The sequence below is a fragment of the Emydura macquarii genome, unplaced genomic scaffold (genome assembly GCF_026122565.2).
Source record: "Emydura macquarii macquarii isolate MOO-44397 ecotype Brisbane River unplaced genomic scaffold, CSIRO-AGI_Emac_v2 contig_1253, whole genome shotgun sequence".
NCBI lineage: Eukaryota > Metazoa > Chordata > Testudines > Chelidae > Emydura > Emydura macquarii.
Genome location: NW_027131390.1, coordinates 54357494 through 54379747, shown reverse-complemented (window position 1 = coordinate 54379747; position 22254 = coordinate 54357494). Strand labels below are relative to the sequence as shown.

General features: G+C 42.6%; 1 protein-coding gene across 5 annotated transcripts in view; it reads left to right on the top strand.

Annotated features, from left to right (window-relative positions):
* PARD3B (par-3 family cell polarity regulator beta) overlaps positions 1-21290 on the top strand; it is a 656325-nt gene extending 635035 nt beyond the window's left edge. For all 5 annotated transcript variants that reach the window (XM_067548843.1, XM_067548841.1, XM_067548844.1 and 2 more), the window contains one exon: positions 16905-21290. In XM_067548843.1, coding sequence (XP_067404944.1) covers positions 16905-17262 — 358 coding nt within the window. In that variant the 3' untranslated portion in view covers positions 17263-21290. The remainder of the gene's footprint in view (positions 1-16904) is intronic.
* The last annotated feature ends 964 nt before the right edge of the window (positions 21291-22254 follow it).

The window sequence follows — 22254 nt, the reverse complement described above, 5'->3', positions numbered from 1 at the left end:
AATTATGGTGCCTTTCATCCGATGATCCCAAAGCAGTCTCAACACACTTTACAACTACATATATGAGGAATAAAATGTTCGGCATCACTTATTTGCAGTGTTGTTGTAGCCATGTTGGTCCAGGATATGAGAGAGACAAGACCTGAAGAAGAACTCTGTGTAAGCTTAAACTCAACAAAAGTTGGTCCAATACAAGATATTACTTAACGCACCCTGTTTCTCCAAATCACTTATGTTACTATGGCACTTCTGAAAATTGTACCCAGGGATCACTTTACCTATCAGTATAATGCAGTGGAATGTGAAAGTTATTTAACAGTACAAACCAATACTACCCAACAGTTTGTGGCAGAAAGTGAAGAACAATGGAGGTTATCCAAATGAAACTGCAGGGAACTTTGAGTAGGAATGTAATGACCCATTTGGAATTCGGCTAGGGCTAACAACTAGGATTTTTAAGGCCAGCAAAGTACTTAATTGAGCATATGCTTAACTTTGACTAAAAGTTTGATATTTGGTAGGAATTGGGTGCCTAGATCTCTTAGGTCCTTTGAAAATCCCAGCGTAAATGCACACTTAAGGAAGGCCCTTTGTTTTCAGTTTTTACTGATTTTCACTGGAAAACTCCTGGGTTCTACAAAACTATTATTTGGGGTTTTATTTTTTAACTGATTTTCACCCGAAATTTGGAACACTCAAATATATGAAAATATTAATTTTGTTAAGAAAATGCAATATAATTCATTAGGTAGATCTGTTCGTGTTAATAAGTTAGTCTAAGTGTAAATGCGAGGCCATCTGTTAAAATAAGGCAACGTAGTGGAAGACACGCATGCACATGTGTATGTGTATGTACTGTCATGAAATAAATCATGCTATTGAACTGCATTTACTTTCAGTACTCTTACTTTTTTACTTTGTTGCTTTTTTTCTATCTTCCCATCCTCCAGTATTAACCCTTATATTTACCCAGTAAACTCTGAAGTTAATTTTTTGCCCATTTTTTTAAATTTTTGTAATAAACACTGATACATTTCCAGGAAATTTTAAACAAAATAAAAACTGAAAATGGAGGGCCTTGTATGTACTATAAACACACACAGAAGGTGTGACATGGATGAATTGATGTTACTTGCAGAAATTTAGCTTTTGCATCTCCTAGTTTTTTTGCTATTTGCACTGTGCCTCCTTAACATTGCATTAATGCAGTATTTTCCATTTAACATTGTAAACTATAATTAAACAAATTATTTGCTGAATTCTTTAACTCTTTTTTGCAGCCACTTGTTAGCACTCAGCACACAATTTCTTTGGTATTATTGAAGCGAATATCAACCCTAATGTCATTTTAGCGTAATTCTTTTGTGTGACAAGCTGGCTGCTCTCCCTTCTCTTTTGTTATCAAACATCTAAGGAAAGCTCTGTTAGTGAGAGATTACTCCAGTGGTTCCTTGGTCTTACAGAGATTTCATCAGAAATGTTTCTTCCCTTTTAATGGATAATGAAAAATGTTCAACTGTCCATTATTACACTTCTTTGTACACAGTCTACAAATATAAATGGAAATTATAATTACATCTAGTGTTGGGTCACAATGGAAATCACTTTAATCCCAATGTGAGGGTGGAGGAGGAGAATCAATATTGTGATAAAGTCAGGCCGGAGGGCTACAAAAGTGTACTATTTGGGTTTCGAGAAGTGGGTGGGCACAAGCCTGCCCATGGCTAAAAGCCTGTCCCCCAGCCTAAGGGGAGGAGCTACTGAGCCAGGGACTCAACTGATTACAGGGGACAACAAATGAAAACACAGGAATGGGCGTGAAGGTCAAAGGGCTAAACAAAGGGAACCTGAAGGGGACACGGAGCAGAGAACCCCAGACAGCACCCATTGCTCCTCAAAAGTGGATAAGGACACAGCCCAAAGGAACTCTGCCCGGATACGTGATTGGACAGAGGAACGGAAATAGGCTCCACAGTCACAGAACATCTCCTCAGCCAACATCCTCTTCCTGGTGTTGTAGATGGCCACCTTGGCCAAGATGAAGAGGAGGTTGATGAGCCGGTCCCGTAATTTTGTGGGGCCACAGATGGGGTGTGCGTAGATGAGAAGGTGTGGGGAGAAGTGCAGCCAGAGGGTACTTGAGGGCAGGTATGTCAGCCCTAAAATGTTGAAGGCCCTTTTCCCTGCAGGCACGGTGGGTTACTGCAGGTCAGTTAGAGGCACCTGTGCCCAATTAAAGGCTACTCCAGGCCTACTAAAACCCCGCCTTTGCTAGAGAGAAGATGGGAGAGACACAAGCTGCCAGAAGGCTTGTAGCAGTAGGAGGAAAGACTTCCCCTGTATGGGAGACAGCACTTCTCTCCAGGAGGAGAGCAGCAAAAGGAGAAAAAAACCCAGGCACCAGCTTGGGGGAAGGGCTGATACTGCTCCTCTCCCCGGGGGGGAGGGTTGGAGGGGTCTTCCTCAGGCCCAAACCAAGGCCCACCGCAAACCCTCTAGGACAGAGATGCTGAGGGGAGAGGCAAAAAGACTCATCCAGCATGGGGCAGATTTACCCCAGGCCTGTCGCCAGGGAGACAGCCCTAACACGGCAAGACTGAGGGGGTGCTTTGCCACAATACAAAACCCTTAACCCTGATCTTTTCTTCCTCAGACATTTCAGTTTGAGTTGCATCAGCTTGCACCATAAGTGTTAAAAGTTTAAAAAGACTTCTTCGGTATGCAGAGAGCATGGGCAGTCAGTATAATAGGCGGGGGAAGGCATAGCCTTCCCAAACAGCCAGGCAGGGCCCCACCTCCTCCTCCTGCGTCCGCCAGGCAGACGGGTGCTGCAGCAGCTCTTCCTGCCCTTTTTGTTCAGCCTCTCCCAAAACAGGTGAGGACAGAACTTGGGGCAGCGGGGCCTACCCGGCGCTGGGGCCATGTGCGGCCCGGACTTGGGGCGGCTGCGCAGCCACCTGGTGCTGGGGCTGCCTGTCCGGAACTCAGGGAGGCCAGTGCTCCGGGGCAGCTGGGGCCACCCAGCTGAAACTCAGGCTGGCCGATGCTCTAGACTGCCTGGGGCCACCCAGCGCTGGGGCCACATGCGGCCCGGCCAGAACTTGGGGCGGCTCGGGCCATGTCTGGCCGTGCTCTGGGACCCCCTGGCGCTGGGGCCATTTGGCACTGGGGCTGCCCAGCAGGAACTCAGGGCAGCCGGTGCTCCAGGACGGCTGGGGCCACACCCGACTGGCGCTCCGGGGATGCATGGCACTGGGGCTGCCCGCCGCCTGGCTGGGACTTGGGGCAGCTGGGGCCACATGGTGCTGGGGCATACCCGGTGGGGATTCAGGGTGGCTGGAGCTGTCTGGCTGAGACTCAGGGCAGCTGGGGCCAGCCAATTCTGGAACTGCCCAGCTGGGACTTGGGGCAACTGGGGCCATGCTCACCCAGGGCCTGGGTTGCCTGGAACTCGGGGGACCGGTGGCTCAGGTCAGCTGGAAGGGGCTCTTCCTTCCCACCAGCTGTGGTAGGATGCTCGGCTTGGGGGGAAGACGGGGCGTGGCCTGAGATGGAAGGGGCGGGGCCATGGGCTAGCTTACCCTAGCAGGGGGTTCACCAGCCACCCATGGCAGAGAGCCATTTTGAATCCTCAGAAAAGTAACGTCGTCTTGTCCTATTCCCATGTGGAAAGCAGCAAGAAGATTCTTTTTAAGCATTTGTCAAGTGTTTCATATTATGTGGAATGCTCCACATTTTGATCCTTTGGGCTTTAAAAAAAAAAAAAAAAAAAAAAAAAAAAAAAGTGTTTAAACTTTGTAAAGTTCTATTTTTGAAAAATCATTTTCTACTGAAAATAGCACTTACTGTAGTTGGGTTTGAGTCAAAACCACAGATCTGAGCCCTCCTAAACTTTGGAAAAGTAAAGATCTGGATCTAGATGTTACAGCTGGCACTTATTTCTAGGATGGGCTATACCAATGCCCAAAACTCAAACACCTTTGAACATTGGGGATGGATGCTCAAATCAAGATCTGAATTTTATCTTGTTGGCTTGTCTCAAGATTTTACATTTAGAATCTTTAAAACTGGATTTTGATAACTTCTAATAGCATAGACTCTGCCCTACAGTTATGGCAGCAAGTTTTCTGTGATTCTGCAGCTTTGGATCCACCTCTTACTGCAGAATTGTGCTCTAGAACCTGTGGTTTCATTTTTTAAAGTTGTTTGGGTTTTTAAATATTTTATTTATGCTTTGAGGCATAAGACCACAACTAACTGATGGGGTTTGGAAGAAGCTTCTTTATTTGGTGGGTTATGCCATAATTGTCCATAATGGAATTTCTTGAAACTTTCTAACAGTGGCCAGAATCAGATCTTTCTGAGAGACAACATATTGGAATAGATACCCCACTGTAGGGTGACCAGATGTCCTGATTTTATAGGGACAGTCCTGATATTCAGGGCTTTTTTCTTATATAGGTGCTTATTACCTCCCCACAACCCCGTCCCAATTTTTCACACTTGCTATCTGGTCATCTTAGCTCACTGGGTTGATACCTATGTTCCTAATTAAATTAGATACAACATCCAAGAAATGTAATAGTTAAGATCCATTAAGTACAATGTCCTGTTCCTTCATGATTGCATGCAGGATTTAGAGTTCTCTCTGGACAATAATAATTTATTTAAAAGTAGGAAAATAATTTTACTCCAGTCTTTCTTTTCTTTAAACCCTTAGAAGAAGGGAATGTAACTCATTGTAGAATGGGTTGTTTTAGCAATCCAAATCTAGTACTTTGCGGGGTACACTTTCTCCATTAAGTTGTTGATTTTGAGCCTTAACTACAGTACTTGCTTAGGACTCCCTGGATACAGATATTTCATAAATGTATTTGGTTCTTTTGTTCTTAATATAATTTCCCTTTATAAGGGCCTAATCCAAAATGTATTAACTTCTTTGGATCGGACCCCGGTTAATGTACGCCATCATGTTCCACATTTCACTGCATTACACTCCTTCCTCCCTCTGTAAGAGCTGTTGTATTCAGCCATGGTAAAGCATTCTTTCTACTCTATCTCTCTCTGGAAAGCATCCTGATGCTTTTTATGAACATCCTGCACAAAGATACATTGCACTATATGGTCTAAAAATACATTGCACTGTGTTGTATTGAAGTGACCTTTGTTATTCATTAGTGAATCAGCAGCCTGGGAAACTGTGGCTTTAGATGAGCTATCTTAATAGGTCTTTGTCAGTGATGATTTCCTTGATTTAAATATACTGGAGCAAAGATAATTCTTTGATTGATTCATTATGTAAAAAATTTGTTTCAGTGTTAGAATTTAATTCTTCCATAGTAGTTGGCCAAATTGATAGATTCCTCCTTTAAACCACTCTGAAATATCTTCCAGTTTCTTAACAGTATCAACTGATGAGGTACTGTTTCTTCTTTTTCCTTTACTTCTGGGCAAATCTCGCCACTCCCCTTAACGATTCCAAGGTTCCCATATGCAGTGGTTCAGGGGGTGCACATCTCATAAATGAAATATATATCTATGAGGGTATCTAAGGTGGTCATGCGCTGGAGGACTGGGACCAGTGCATTCACTCCTACACATGTTCAATGGCTAGTATTGTACCATGTGGACTGAAAGGCATGGCCGTCTGCAGGGGAAAATTCCCCCACACGCATACGCACGCCCATGCCCCCTACGAAGATCCCCTGCACATAGATTAGTGCTTAGGAATGTGCATCAAGTTGTGTATTTGTATCTTACCCTTTTAAACAAGGAAATTAAATGGAACAAATGAAAAAGATGTTTCTGCAATGTTAATGTGAGGATTTTAAGCACATAAAAACCAGCAGTTATGGTTTCCACATCTGTGAACAGGCACATTGCTCGTATATATCTAAAAGCATTAAAGTTAATGCCATATATAGTAATAAAAATGATACATATGCACAAAGGACTGAGTTACAGTTGCTTGTGGGAACTATAGCTTGAATTTCCTGAATTTTGTGCATTGAAAGTCTCAGATAAACGTTGGATTGATGATGGTTTTAGATGTTTGCATATACGTGTGTGTCTCACTCACTCTCTCACACGCACACGCGCGTGGAGTTATTACATTGTATGTGTTGAGGTGGCACTTGAAGAATTTAAATGGATTCACAGCTGTTTCTCACTTTTCTCTACAGTATGCTTTCTGCTACCAAAATTAGCTTCACTAAAATCTAATAAAATAAGCAGACCATCCCATGCTGCCATTTTGGAGAATAGCAAAGACTTTGTAAACAAGGAAAACAATTGAATGATAAATTCACACTTCATCACGCTGCTTAACAACCTAATAACAGTTAATTACATACAGTATTTATAAAATGCATGTAAGAGACAGAGAATTCAGACAAAGATGGGGCACAAACACTCATTCCACAAAGGCATGGATTAACCTCTTAGTAGCCATATACCACTACAACAGGATTACAGCCTTCTAGTTCTGAATCCTGTCAGCATTAAATGTTTACTTCTACCTAATTTTCTGCAATATCTGGGCCATATCTTCCTCAACTGCAGTTGTGCTGTGGAAAGGAATGGGGAGACTGCTCAAGTAGTCTGCATCCTCAATGACCTTCAGAGCTCTGCTCTGTGGGAGCTACCTGTATCCCTGGAGGCATGGGAAAGGATAGAGATGTGGAAGAGCTTGGATTCATGACTGTGCAGATCCACTGACCATTTCCCTTCAGCAGAAGATGGTGGTGTTTACACTGGCATTTTTCTTTAAATCATCTTGCATTATTGTACTGTCTTTAGTACAGCTCCCCCAGGGGGAGCACTAGTGTAAGAAGAGAGCTACATTTGGCATGACCAGGATTAAGTAAAATGGTGGTAAAAATCCCAAGCCCTACTCCTGAGTTCTGAGCCAGAAAAGGGACAAGAGACTCCCTGAAATCCACTGGGGAATGCTATTGACTTTGTGGAAGCTGCTCAGCTACTACGGTGATGGGCAGCAATATAAAAAAGGTAATTCTGTAGGCAGTGTAAAACCTTTAATTATAGGGTGTCCAGTCTACAGTTGTTCCCCAGCTGCAACTGCACTTGGGCAAATGTAACTGTGGGAGATTTTAAGAAGAAAGCCAGCCTAAACTCAGCTCAAAAATGTCCAGCTACAAGGGCTATTGCAGCTATAATGTTCTTGTAGTAGCCTCTAGACAACACTACAGCTCCTCTATGCACTATGCAGAGGATTCCTTTCCTCGCATCCCAGGAGATTCCCAGTGCACAGGTGTGCACTGGTTCCAGGACTTGGCCCCTGTAATTTAGAGCCAAACATGAGGAACCCCACAATGTTTGTAACCTCACTTGTGGGTACAAATTGAGTAGTTAAATCAGGTATAATTACCTGATTTGCTTTCACAAATATAAAGATTTACATACCTTGTAAGTGCCTTAACTGCAGCTGTAAAATTATATGTTCAATCACTTATATTATAAACCTTTCTATTTAAATTATTGCATCTGATGTTTCCTGACTGGCAGAGGAAGGGGTGTTAGTGGAGTGTAAATGGAGCACAGCATATTGAGAAATCTATAGTCTACATACCTTTACGTATGCCAGTAGAAGTAAATGTCTAGAATCAAACAAAACACAAATAGGGAAAATAGGATGAATTTACAGTTTTTTGAGTTGTTTAGGAACAAATCAATAAATCAGAGGCTGTGAGACAATGTGAGTTGAAATAATATCTAATGAAGGATAACAAAAGCTTTTATGCAAAAACAGCTGTCAGCTTCCTCAGGACTTTGAGCTTTGGTTTTACTGCAAGCAAGAAAAAACAAAACAGGACATCTAAGTGAGTTTAACTGAATCCCGAAACAAAAAGAAATGAGGGGAAAAATAACTCGCTACCATTAATTCCAACTGTATATCTCCTTTATGTTTTGAAGCATGATTTTACCACCCAGTTTGTACTCCAGGAGGTATAGCTGACAGCAATGCTTCATCATGGCAATGGGAAAAACTGCAAGGAATGTTTTAATTTAGATGAAGGATGACTTTAAACAAAATAAAAGCTTGGTAATAACATTAATAACCCATTCTTACAAGTTTTTACCAGCCTGCTAAAGATCTGACAGTATGTTAAGATCCCAGTGGCTGAATAGTGAAGACCTCAGCCTGGGTTGTTATTACTTAGAAAGACTCTTTTAATGACTTCTATTATTTGTTGAAAATCATTTTAACAACACAGCTGAATAATCACTGTGCTTTAAATTCATTTCATGTGACAAATGGAATGGAATTTGGTTTTAGTGTCTTTCAAAGCACCGTATAAAATGAGTTGGATACTTGTAATTCAGTGAGTGTACCAGCAAATGGGAGATTTTATAATCAGCGATAGCCCTTATGCTGACTTGGACATTACATACAACCTGTGAGCTTTTTTAAGAGAAGAAATTTTGGATGAGGCACAAAAATTACCTTTTAAAACACCATGGGACCCTTAATTTCCACGTTGGCAGCCCCCAGAAAAGCAGCAGTAGTTTACTGGGTAGGATACTGGACTAGCTGTCAGAGACCTGTGCTCTAAACTTGGTTCTTCCAGTGACTTGCTGGGTGACCTTGGTCAAGTCACCTTATCTTTTGTCTGATTCATCTTTTTAGACAGTAATCTCTTTGGGGCAAGGACTGTCTCTTATAGTGCCTAGCACAATGGGGCCCCAATGTCAACAGGAAGCCTCTAGGGGCTCATATAATACAAATATCATCCAGAGAGACTTTGGTGTAACATCGCTCGCAGAAATGGCAGCGTTGCACCTGTTCACTATTTGTCATCCTTGGATATGAGTCTAACTCTAAATGTTGTATTCAGCTGGGTCCTGAGCTTTCTTTTCTTTTGCCAACCTGAGATGTGTGAGTTTGATTTTTTTCTTCTAAATAGTGAGTGACTTGAGCTGATAATACTGAAGATAACCCTCTTATATAGGCTTCATTTGTTTATGGTTTGAAAATACAGGATTCCTCATATAAAATGAATTTAATAGATTTTTTCTACACTTAGAATGTAACTTGATTCTTTTCCTCTGGGGACAAAATCTGCCCTTGGTTCACACCTGCCCACATGTCATAAGACCCCATGTTACAGTAGTTGACAAGTTGCATAGGATTCCCTTTCATACACATCTACCCATTTCTGATTGGTCAGAGAAGTTACTGCAGTGTGATGCAAGACAGTCTTGCAAAAGGCTGAGAACTTTTGTCTCTATAGCGAGCTCTCAGCCCCGGCTGATCTAGGAGACAAAAGGCTAAGGGACCTGAAAATCTAATCCAGGCCTTTCACATGATAGCACATGAAGGTTCCTTCCAGTGCAAGAGACATGATTGCCTAGTATTGAGACTGGATTGCTGATGCCAAGAGGTTAATGACTCACAAGGTATTATGCAGTGTCGAATAATGAGTAACATTTGAAATGACATATGTGGTAATGACTCGCTACTTAAGTTACCAATCTATTTAAGACCCCGGCAAGCTTGAAAAGATCACAGAATAGAAATGTCTTGCTCAATAGTTAATTCTTTATTCCATACACCCCACTAGAGGAGATGTACCACGCTTGAGAGCATATGAACAAAATGAGAGGGAATGAGCTAGGGAAGATTACTAGGGTAGTTGTTTTGTTTTGTATCTGTATCAGCTACTTACTGAATACCAACCACTGTGCTTGGGGTTTTTGGTTTTTAACCTAATTATCATGGCTCCTGATATTTGTCAGCAGGGTTTTTAGTGGGGGTGGCTTTTGCGCAGAAAGTGGAATTTTCAGAAATTGGCCTAACACCTTCCATTGAAATCAATGGGAGTTTCACACTTACATTCAGCAGGAGCAGAGTTTAGCCAGTGATGAGTATTTTGTTAAAATCCCTCCCTAAATTCTGATGCTGGCCAGACTAGTGCACAGTTTGTTCCTATTTTCTACAAGACGCTCAGTTCAATTGCAGTTATGGTAATGCTCATATGTACAAAAGGAATCATTAAGCTCCCTAGAGAAATGTCACATTATGTGTTATGTCACCTCATGTTAGATTTTTAAAACTTTATTTCAGGTTACTAAATTGCATTATTTTATTAATCTGTCTATATCTCTTTTGGCATGTATGGAGAGTTGTCATCAGTAGCTAAGTTCCCTGTTTTGGTCGCAGTTTTAAGAGGCACTTGAGCACCTGATAAATATTTTCAACTTCAAATGAATTCACTGGGAGCTCTGGGTGCCCAGCACCTCTCAAAATGTCTCCCTATGCTGCTGCTTCTGTGGCATTGCCATTACAGATGTTTGCCACTATGGCAGTCCATTCTGTATGATCCTCTTCTAATTTCTTTGTGGATAAATATTCCTTTTAATCCACCCAGGATATCACATTGTCCATCCAAGACCTTATTTTTCCACCTCATGCTCTCCTGCCATCAACTTTCCCTTTCAGTGCCTGTTAACATGCATCCTGCAAACAGAATCTGTGTTTTCAGAAGATCTCTGACTAGCACTTGCTGAGTTCCAGGCATCTCCAGTACTTGTTATTGGTTACAGACTACCCATGATATGCTTGCAAATAGAAAAAGGCCTGATTTTCCAGTCACTTAGGGCTGGTCTACACACAGTTTTTGCCCTGCTATAACTATACCAATATAAGCACACTTACACTAGGCTAACTGCACACATATTTACCACTTTATACTGGTTTCTAAACTATATTAAAAACTTTAACTCTTTTGTTATAGCAGCACAAAAACTGTGCAGACAAGCTCTTATACTAGAGTCAGTCAAGGGTAACTGTCGAAGTTTGAGAAGTTTCCACAGCATAAAACTGCTATGAAAGGAAAATCAGGCCCTAGGTCACTGCTTTGTGTCTGAAATTTATCCCTCCTTGAATTCCCAGCAGACTGTAAGGGACCTGTCCTCTTTGCAATCCAAAGTAAACACAGATAGCAAAAGTAGATTTTTTTCCATTTTTTTCAGTAATATAGGTCATGAAATGATCATTATTTTTATGGGTCTGCAAAGCCTATAGAAGTCAAAGCTATGTAATATACATTGCAAAGTGTTCTGCTAATCCTGTCCAACCGCATTCGTGCCTGCACCAGGGATGAGGGTCTGGTAACTGGAAACCTGACACTGCAGGAATTCCAAACACAGTCCTCCAACTAAAAACAGCTCTCTCTGCATGGCATGTGCTACATGAGACCGTAGGGTTGTATTAGTTTACATTATCTGATTTTTTTAGTCGTGCATTGTTGATAAAAGAACAGGAGGAGAAAGCACCTCTACTAGCGCAGCCCATAAATAATCTGTGTGTGGTGTGTTTGAGGTTAGTATGACATTGCTGGACATCTGCCTTCTGCTGAGAGGTACAACCATCTCTCACTGACAGCAACAACAGAGCAGTGCTGCAGTTTCCTCCCACTACTCAAATACAAAATTTGGTTTCACGCAGCTTTTTAAATGCAAAAAACATTATCTTAATTGATAAATGTTGGTTTGAAATGGAAAAGAACATTTGTTTTAGGGGTAAACAGCCTGCAAATGACAGACTTTAATGAAACTCAGAACCATGCAATGACATTTTTTTAAAACCTGCATTGACTTTTTAGGTATATACACACTGAATATTAAGCTATTGAAGTTCTTGGTGCTACTGCCTAGAACCAGCACTGCTTTCTCTATTATGTGCAATGACTTTAAATATCATCTATATAGAGAGCGAGAGATAGATACAGACTACATAGCCATTGGATCCAGTTTTTTAAACGTATGTTGGAAACAGTTTTATAAGCTCAGCTCTCAGAAGAAACACTTCGTTTGTTGTAAGATTGTTTGTCTCACTTAATTCCTAGACCTGGTCTTGGTTTTTTCCTCCTCCTTTATATCTTTCATATGTAGTTAGGGCCCTTATCATAGATAACAGGCAGCACTCAATTGTGATGCATACAAAGAGGTTTCTTTGCTGAAACCTCCAGACACAGACAGGGCCCTGTTCTCTTTTTGCACTTTAATCATAGCCTTTGTTGCCTCATGTCATCCCCAGGAGCTCTCTAAGTCTTGCATAGACTAAACAGTCATGGAAGAGGATGCGAAAGAGGCTGTAGTCAAATATGAGTTTCCATTAGCTACAAAGCATGAGACTCTTTGAGGTGTATCTCAACAAGTATTTCCCTTCAGAGTAGGAGATTTTTTTCTCTCTCATATAACTGGAGAATTACTGAAGTGGGGACATCATAAGGCACAAGAGAGCGAAAGTTGAGCAACTGGGAGGGGAAATGATTTGTAATCACTTTTTATTAACACCCATTTAACTTTAATCACTAATTAACATTTTGGATAGAGAAAGGCTTCCTTAAAGATTCTACTCCCTTCAATTAAATTGTAAACAACCCTGAGACCTACCTGAGATCTGTAGCAAAGTCAGGGTATATCAAATTTGACATTCTTGATATCTCTAAGGTAAAAAGAAGCAGGAAAAGAAAAACACAGTTAGGCTCTCTTTATCCATCATCAAGAAATGAAAAAGGGCCCAAGCACAATATTTTAAATCACCCTTTGCACGTCCTTGAAAGCAAGGGTTATACTGGGCTCCTAATTACAGAAATGGATCACAATTCCTAACTGATCAGCATTTTGAAGTTCAACTAGCATAGCTCAGAACCAGTAGGTTAAGGTTGAATGAAACTAGTTGGCTGGGAGTGTGGGGAAGTTTGCATTACCTCTGTTGGACCCATATCTTCCCTGTGCCGGAATGGGAGGGGAGAAGTATTTCCCATCATCACAGTACAGTAAACAGGCTTTTTAAAGGCACTTTGCCTACATCATGTCACCATTTGGGGGAGGGTTTTCCTGCTGCTCCAATGGCTTTGAGTGCTCCTGCCTTCTCTCTTTCCACAACTTCCTTAACAAGAAGTATATTAGCTGGTCCTGCATCTTTTGCTCCCAACTCCTTTCCTAGGAAAAGGCACAACTCAGCCAGTCAGTAAAAGGCTTTCTGAGCTACAGGATCAGCACGTCTTGTGCTGTTGTGCATGTTCCCCTTCTGCAGCCACCCATTCAGCCCACTGGCCCCACAGGTCAAACAGTTGGCCAGAAATCTGGCAAACAGCTGACGCTCAGAGAAGCTCATGCTCAGCATGTCCTCTTAAAGGGCACACTCCTAATCAGGCCCTTTGGAGTGGCTGGGCTGCTTGACCCAATTTGTGGGGTTTGGATGGCTCCCGTGGGTCAGTGATTTTCCACTTCAGGTTGTTGGTCTGACCCACAAATGATGGGTCACTGGGGAAGTGTGATCCAGCCTTCTGAACTCTGAACCCCCCAGGAACCAAGAAAAACAGAAGGGGGGAGGGGGAAGAGAAGAATTTCATTAGGGCCTCCTCAGAGTTGGTAATTTCTGCAGAGGGAAAATGCAGAGTTGTTTTGATTCTGCTCAGAAATGAGCACTGTGTCCAAGGGGCTGCAATTGAAAAGGTGGTTTTTTGTTGTTGTTGTTGTTGTTTTTTTAAGAAAAGTAATAACACACAAGTAGACTGTATAAGGTCATATGAAAATTTGAGGAGCTTCAAGGTAGCAATGCATTTGCTCTCAGAAAATCACCATTATTAGAAATTGCCCCTAAATCTCCCAGCCTTTACTCTTGTGATTGCAGCTTTTCATTGTGATAGCATTTCTGATGCTACAGGTTAGCATTTGAGTTTGGGGTTGTAGGTTTTCTTTTGCCTTAGGAATACTGACTTTCTGTCCACTTAAAAAAATAATGAAAGGGACGTTCAGGGTTGGTCAAGCCAGCTATCCTTTCCTTTCCTTTGTCTAGCGGATTCTTAGCTGCTGCTGGCTAAGGTGAGGTAGAGGGTGGGGGCTCCAAAAAGTCCTTTGAACCACTCTCTCACTCCCTTTTAAAATCACTAATGTCAGCAGGCCTGGATTTGTGAGCAACTCACCCATAATAAACCAACAAGCAAGGGGGCAGGGGAGGAAGAGAAAGAGTCATGGAAACATAGAACTTAACATCAGATGATCTAGAACACTAGATGATCTAGAATGAATCATCAGGCAATAGTTCAGTTTCAACATCCAGGGCTTATTGTAAATAGGAACAGTAGCCTGGGCCATCCCCTCCTCTCTTTGCAGAAATACCCTGGGGAAGTGATCTGGGCAAGGGGGACTGAAAGATCCACAAGGAACCCTTTGTGGAGTTTCCCTCAGATCATTCTCCTTGGGGGTTGCCAGTGGAACAGAATTGCCAGGGCTTCCCAGCTTCCCTGTTCACACCGACTTCCTTTAAGTGTTTGTTGCTTTTTATCCCAAGTGTGGAGGAAGCTGCAGAAATATTAATATGCTGGCATTTCCGAAAGGTTCTGTGGGAACCATGCCTAGCCCATCCACTCCTTCCCCAACCTGCCCTTCCTCCAACCACCAATCCCTGACCCCAGGGAGTATGTTGCTATAGCTGGTCCATTTGTATTCAACTCAGAGAACAAGTGAAGAGGCCATCAAATCTGGCTCAATACTTTTAGGGTTGAACCTGGTTTTTTCTCCCGAAATGTTCCTCTGGAGAGTTCCACGTCCCCTGCACACTCTACTCACCTGAAAAGAAGCTATTCATTAACTCTGAAGCCTCCTGTCCCTCCTCCAAGCTGCGTGGACACGTCATTCTTTGCCACATCTAGACCCTGAACAAAGCAGCACGATGGAAGATGCGCTGAGGGTGCAACTGGTGATGCACAGCAGCTTGTTCCAACAGCAACTCTAACTCCAGATTTAATAGAATATGTTTTCCACCAATTAAATTTGAAATATTTTAAAATCTTAAGTTCAGCTTTGCATTAAGGACTTGACTCAAAGCTGCCCAGACTCCCACTGGGCTTTGTCTCTGTCCTAAGCATGTTTGCATTATTTTGTTGTTTTTTTTAACATGGTTAACAAAAATTCTGTCTAATGATAACAACTAGGGAAAATTATATTAAAATGTGAGGATTATCTTGACAAATACCTTTTAAAGCATTGCTATTCTGTTTCTTGAGTCTTGAAAAAGGAAATAATGTCAAGTATGACACATTAACATTTGTTCCCTTTGTTTTATTCCATGACACAGAACTGCTTCAGCTTTTAATATCTCTTGCACATAAACACAAACTTCCAATTGTAATATGTCCCTACAGTGCAAGATATGGTGTGGATGGCTAGTGAACTAGTACCACCTTTGATAGAAATACACGGAGCAACCCTTTGGCCTGCTGTGAAAGTTAGACTTTGCTCCAAGGCCTGTGTGAGACTCGCAGAGATACCAGTTGTCTGAACACATGCAGGTTGAGAGTCCCTTAACCCTTTTAATATCTCAGAGGGTGGCTTCAACCCCTTCAGCACTTTGCCTGGACTGTCTCTTAAAAAAACCCAGAAGTGCCTGTCTTTCATAATGTTCTGTTTTGAAAGCAGAAAGCCTCTGGGGACTGCAGGGTCCTAAAAGTCCAAGGCCTGGAATTCCTCCTCTCTCTCTTTCCATTTTAAACAGGAAACATTTGCAATAAGCGATTCCAGGGGGAGAGTTGTAGGTTCATTTCAAGGCAGATAATGTTTGTTCATTGCCTATGTCTGTGACTTACCCCAGGGGCTTAAGCGAGTGCAGCAGAAAACCACATGTTGTGTTTCACTTCATGCAAAACAATTTTCGATGGCATCTGGGAGGAGAGCACGGGTTAAAAAATGAGAAGCACACTTATAAAATCACTGTGTGAACAAAAGAGAGCTTGGTGGAGGAAATGAAAGTATTCAGCAAATTGGACATCTGATATCTTTTACAATAGAGATTTTTTAAATAAATCCACAAAAATGTATTTAAACAGCTGATGAGTTTAGTCCTGTACCCCTAGAGCAGGTCTGACTGATTTACATTTTCAGTCTTCTCTGTAGGTCAAAATCCTGCAGGCTTCCTTCAGTTTGTAGTCAGGCAAAAAATTCCACTGAAGTCAATGGGAGGTTTTGCCCTAGTGAAGTATAAGAACATTTGCAGTCACAACGGTCAAACTCCTAGTTGTGCTGAACTGTTGTGGATGATGCAGTGACATATCTATGCAAAACAACTAGTTTTGCAATTAAAAAGTATCACATGTTAAACTATATTAAAGAGAAATAGCAATCCCTCATTAGTGTAAATCATGGGATTAAGACACAGAAAGCTACAGAAAGGACTTTATTGTACATCCTCTGGGATTACATGTTCACATGTTGCTTTTCACATGCACCAGAGCTTGCCAAACTCTTATGGATGCAGACAAGTTACAGAACAGTCTTAACATCAGCAGCTTTCCATCTCACTGGGGTTTTTTGAAACCTCATTGGCAACTAGCCCATTAAGCACAGATACGGTATCCTAACATCCCTGTTGTTTCTTCGAGGAGTTCCAAGATTTCCAACTATAGTATTCTCAGAGTTTTACAGTCTGACATGTTAAAAGAAAAAAGTGAGTCAGGGCTGGGAGGTGTGAATATTTGTTCACATAAGACTTATGGGATTTGCAAAGCTGTAGCCCAAACTCATCTGTTTATCCTCAGGCTAGATAAGATGCAGTCAAACGCACTTTGGTTAAAGGATCTTTGTTTCCATTATGGCAAATGGCTCAGGGGGAGGGTGGCTTTGTGAGCTGCAGAGCTCTTCCTTTGTCCCTGGGCTGTGATGTGCACTGGACCTTTGCGGCTAGTGTCCTGTGTGTTAGAAATATTGCATGCAGCTGGGAGGGTTTTTTTACTGTCAAGAAGTTCTGTTTTGACTTAGCGGGTCCAGTCCTGCTGAAGTGGCATTTCCTGTTCCATACTAAATGTAAAACTTAACTACCATGTATTGCTGGCCTAGAACTCTGCTTTATTTATCTAGCTGTATTTTCTTCCTCCCAGGTGTGGACCTGCAGAACCAATGGAATATTTAACAGGGCCACGAGTGATGTACAAAGAGAGAGATCTTCCGTACTACCAAGGAGGGCAGCCTACTGTCCACCCCTCTAAAGGAAACTACTCTCGTGCACAAGACATGAGGTCAGCAGAATTGCGGTACCCTCAGTATTACCCAGCCCAACAACTAACCGCCCAGCACAAGGGACCCCTTCGCCAGGATGTCCCACCTTCACCTCCTCAACCACACAGAGTGCCAGCTTATAATGAAATGGGCCGAACAGGACAGCGTGGGAGCAGCCCGGATCGATATCAGTATAGACAGGATTCCAGACAGAAGAATCCCATGACTGCAGCTGTATAGCCTAAAGCTGGACTTTGCCATCGTGGGCTGGGATGGAGAAGTCCTGACATGACCTTTTTTACAGATGGTCCTAGCAAACTTAACTGCATGTAGGAATGGCACCATAACTGGAATCATTCTTACTGCTAGCCTCCGAACAGGTTTGTAGTTAAAAATAGAAAGTGATGGCTGAAAAGTAAGTGTGTTAGTACAGCTCAGGGCTATTTACCACATCTGGCTACATGCGCACAGGTACACACGCACACACAGCGTGCCCTCAGTAAAGGACCAGTGGTATTATCACAAAAATCCATTTTGGATCAACACCACAGGAGTATTATATCACAGTAGCCTTCTAGTGACATGACACACGTATTCAGTACAGCGCTCCCTTCTTACAAGGCTTTTCTCTGGAGCAGATAACCTTGTGTAATTTAGTGCTGCGTACGATGGTGAGTTTCCAAATGACTTCCGTGCTGCTGGGAGTCATGTTCCCCTCCTGTTTGAACCAGCAGTTTTATATTTGGAAAATGGCATAGTTCCTGATTTTTAATCTTGCCTCTGTCTTCCTCTTTCTGCTTGTTTGCTGTAGCATTCATCTGGTAGTCCTCATTTTTGGTAGTTACACATCAAGATTATCCTCTTTTCATATTGCAAATGCTACAGTTGGACTAAAACTGAACTAAACTTCATCAACTGTACGTGGGCCGTTTGGAAAGTATTCATAGAAGGGTCCCATAGAAGTACAGTCAGGCCACAAGGCAACCATCTGAAAAATGTGCGTCTAACTGTACCCATGTGTCTATATGTTAATTATGGTGCATAGCTCTTAAATGTAAAGCCTAGGGGCCAGGTGCTCAGCAGGTGTCAATGAGTGGAGCTAATCCTATTTATGCCTGCTGAGGATCTGGCCTTAGGTTAAGTACTATTAAAGTTGCTACTCCATCAAATATTCAGATGAATCAGGAAGGGCAGAGCCAGTACTTGCCCCACTCTGGTCAGGTTTGCATAAAGCTGTCTGCTGGCACATCAGTTAATGAATTCTGAGCTTGCAATTGTAAGCGTCTGTCCTATTCTTCTGCTGTCACTGTGCATGGCTCCTGCCGCGTGTGAATTGTCACCTGTTAATGCAGGGCCCACTGCTGATCATTGTCAGGAAGCTCAGCCTCTGGCAGTGCGGGTTCTGTGCTAAGTGCCAAACAATGCCAATTCGCATGGCAGTGATCTGCAAGGCAACTGGAAAAGGGGCGGGGGAAGGAGGTTTTAGGCTTTTAAAACCAACAGGGGATGGAGAAGAGACTGAGGATAACAGGGGAGAAATTGCTTTAGAAATGTTGGGGGCAAAGAGAAAAGGAATGAGGAGAATGGTTTAAACAATTAAGGCTTTTTAAAAGAGTGAGGAGAGGAGAGAAGACAAGGGGAAGGACAACGGGAGGGAGAGAAGGTAGGGGAGGGATTGAGCTTCTTTACCCCAACTTTCCCCAGACATTAGCTCAGTGCTGCTCTGCAGCCTCTGGGGAAGTTTGGGGGTGGCCTTAAGGAAGTAAAGATGCCCTGAGCCAGTTTGAAATGTGCCTCCCAGCCATGGGACTTCTCAACTCCACAGACATTTGCTGCCCAGTCTTACAAGGCTTCAGAGGCTTGGATGCTTATCTCAATGATATGTCGTGCTAAGCATTGCTTAGGGAACCCCAGAGCCTGTAACTAGAAACACATTTTAAGTAGCTTCTGAGTGTTTGTAATTCTTCAAGCTCTGCCTTTGGAAGCATCAGAAGATAGCTTGGGCCCCTCTCCTCTCAGAGACAGGCCTCGGACTTGGCCCTGCTGATGCCCTTCGGTATGCAGCAGATGTATCAGGTTTCATTACATAGGTCACCTCCCAGTTACAGATCACATGAAGGGTTCATTCACCTGGTGCATATCCCTTTATCAGAATGGATTCATTAGATCTCTAGAGACTGGAGCATGGTGAATCGGGATCTCACACAGGTTTGCATTGCTGCATTCCACTGGGCTCTTCCAGACATCAGATGCATTCTCTTTCCACCCAAACATAGGGTATAGCGTACATGCCACACACAGCCTTGTCCTTCTCTGAATGCGCTTTCTACCCTGAGTGTTATACTTGGTTAATAAAGATTTGGCAGCTACAGTGCTACAGTAAAGTGAAAACAAATTAAAATACTACTTTCCTTTTTTGAACTACAGCCCCAGATGCATTTGATCCAGCTGTAAAGAAACTAGTATGTTTGTGTCAGTGGCTTTAACAAGCCAGACCACAATTAAGAACAGCTCTGAAGAGAAGCTACTGCCTTATCATTCATTGCCTATTAACCCTTCACATGCCACCGCAGTACAGCATGGTTTACAGAACTCATTTACGTATTTCATGAGCCAGAGCCATATAAAAACAGGATGGAAACAGCTTCTGGGTTATTTCTGGCCTTTGAAGGGCTTGCTCAATTGTCTCTATGTAACCGGAAACCTCCTGTGAAAGCTCCCATTGACTGCAATGGCACCACTTGGTTAGGGCAGACAGATCAAACGAGCACCTTCCAAGTTGTTAATCTTACGCAACAGGTTATACAGAAGAGACTTAAAATAAAAAAAGAAGTAGATACTAGCATAATATATGGATGCATCATACACTGCTGGAAGCTATGAAGGAGAAAACTTCTGACCTTGCTGGAGGACAGGAGCAAAAAGTATAACAGACCATCTCATTAATCTGCAATGCTGTTCTGGGAGAAAATTGCAATTCTCTGGTTTAATATCTTGTAGAGGTACGGTATTTGCAAAGCATGATATATAACTACTGTATATATAGTCTGCTTCTGTGCAATGTAAAATGTATGATTTTAGCACCATATTGTGGAAAATATGTACCCTGCAAATTTCACGAGGTGCTACAACTGACAGTTGAAAATACACCACTTGCAAAATCCAAAAGAGCCATTAAGTAACAGGTTGCTCTTTTCCCCATATGTCCATATGTTTTGGAGTTTTACATGTCTGAAATGCTCTTGACACATAATTGCCTCATCAAAAACGTGCCAATCCAGCAAAAACCTTCCTGCCGTGATCTGGGTTTGCAAGGATAGTTCAGGTTGCTGCAGGAGCCAGAAAACTGTAAATTTGCACAGTGGCATGAGTCAAGATTAAACAAGAGCAACGTGCTTGCATGCCAGGAGGGATGCTGTGATTTTCCAAGCTCCTGTGCTAACTGAGTTGCAGCATAGGTTTCTGATTCTGGTGAAGGGGCATTTGGACTGTGAAAAGTTTAGAGATACAAATGGAAATTGGTGACTTTCTGAGTGACCAAATACTAGTGATCCACTGACACTGGCCTGTGAGGGAACATTACCACTGTGATACTGCTATTATAAGGAGGCTCTCTGGGCACTCCTGCAAAGATGTCTTTGTGAAAAAGGGAGGGGAACCAAGAATAAAAACAACCCCTCACCCTAAATAATGCATGCAGCCCTTAAGCACCAGCTCATACAAATGTCCATAACTAGAAATAGCTTCACATGCTGCCTAACTTTTTGTATAGAGAGTGAAAGTTCTACCTCCTCTTCGTCATCATAAACATCATCAAAGATTTGGTTTTCAGAGAGCTAGTGTTCTGAGTGAATCCCATCTGATTACTCTTCTGGGGCCTGATCCTGAGGCTTTCCACTGAATTAAGGGTGCTCGTCACCTCCCAGGATGAAGCCCTACCCCTCATTCTTGCTTGCCGTTGTTGGCGAGAGTATTCTAACCTTACGGGCCTGGTCGGGAGTGCTGTTTACTATCAACATATAAACCAGGATGTTTTGTTTATAAGTCACTTTTCCATTAGTTCTTGGCCTTTTTATCATAACTGACTATAGTCGTGCGTGTTGAATAAAAAATAATGTGAAATCATTGGGAGAGGGGAAGATTCAACACCAAATTTGAGCACTGTTTTTGGAACCACCAATGATTTTGAATTTTTTTGTTATATATGACTATATATATTTACCTGTTTTATTCTGCATTAAAATAAAGGCTTTAAGACTATAAACTACCATCTATTTGCATACTGAGTCTCTCACCTCTTCCTCTTCGCACTTCTGAAGCCATCATCTTGGGCTATGATCCTATCAGCTCTGGCGTGGTTGGATTTGTGGGAGAACTTCAAGGAAAACCCGGCATTGCTACAGGAAATGGAAATAATTACTCATTACACTTAACTTTGATTCCTTCAGAGCCAGCTTTGAACCAGTGCCCCAGCATTGTGGTAAGGGCTGCTCTGCTTTTGCAAGTGCCATGTTTCAGATCAGTTGTAAAAAAAGGTCCTGATCGCTTAGCACTTTTCACAGAGACGTTAGCCCCATCACCTGCTGACTGACCCCTGATTACTTGCTGCCCAACTGGGCTTAAGAGAAGGCACCTGGGCCTTGCAAAAGAAGAAGCTGTAGCAGAGGCTGCAGAAAGTAGGAGGTGCCTGAAGGAGACCCTTGACTAGAGGAAAGGTTTGGGGCTGGAAGCCAGCCCCAGAAAGCTGAGCTCCACGTAGGAAGGGCTAGGAGTGGCTGTTTGAACAGCAGGCTGAGACAGAGCAAGAGTTCTGGGTGTGGTAGAAGATTCCAGAGCCAGAGTATGAATTTTGGAGATGTGGTGACAGACTTCATTTTGGAACGTTGAACTGTTCCTGGTATTCAGTCAGCCCCAGGCAGGAGTGATGTCAGCTTCCCCTCCCCCCTCACCCCCCTCAAAAAAAAAAGTCTGTGGTTTTCTTAAGGCCCTGAAGCTGGGAAACTGAGGCAGAGTGCTGCAGAGTCCCCTGGCAACAAGGGGGTGTGTAGGAGGTGGTCAACTCTGTTATAGACATGACCAAATTCCAGTTTGGGTAGCTACATTTTGCCTACCTAAATTCCCCCCATGATTTCAATTTCCTGTTTCCTGTTCTCAACTGCAGTGTAGTGTTGCTGTGCTTTATGTAACAGCTACCCCATTCCACCCCAGCTGAGGCTGCATTTCAGTGAGAAG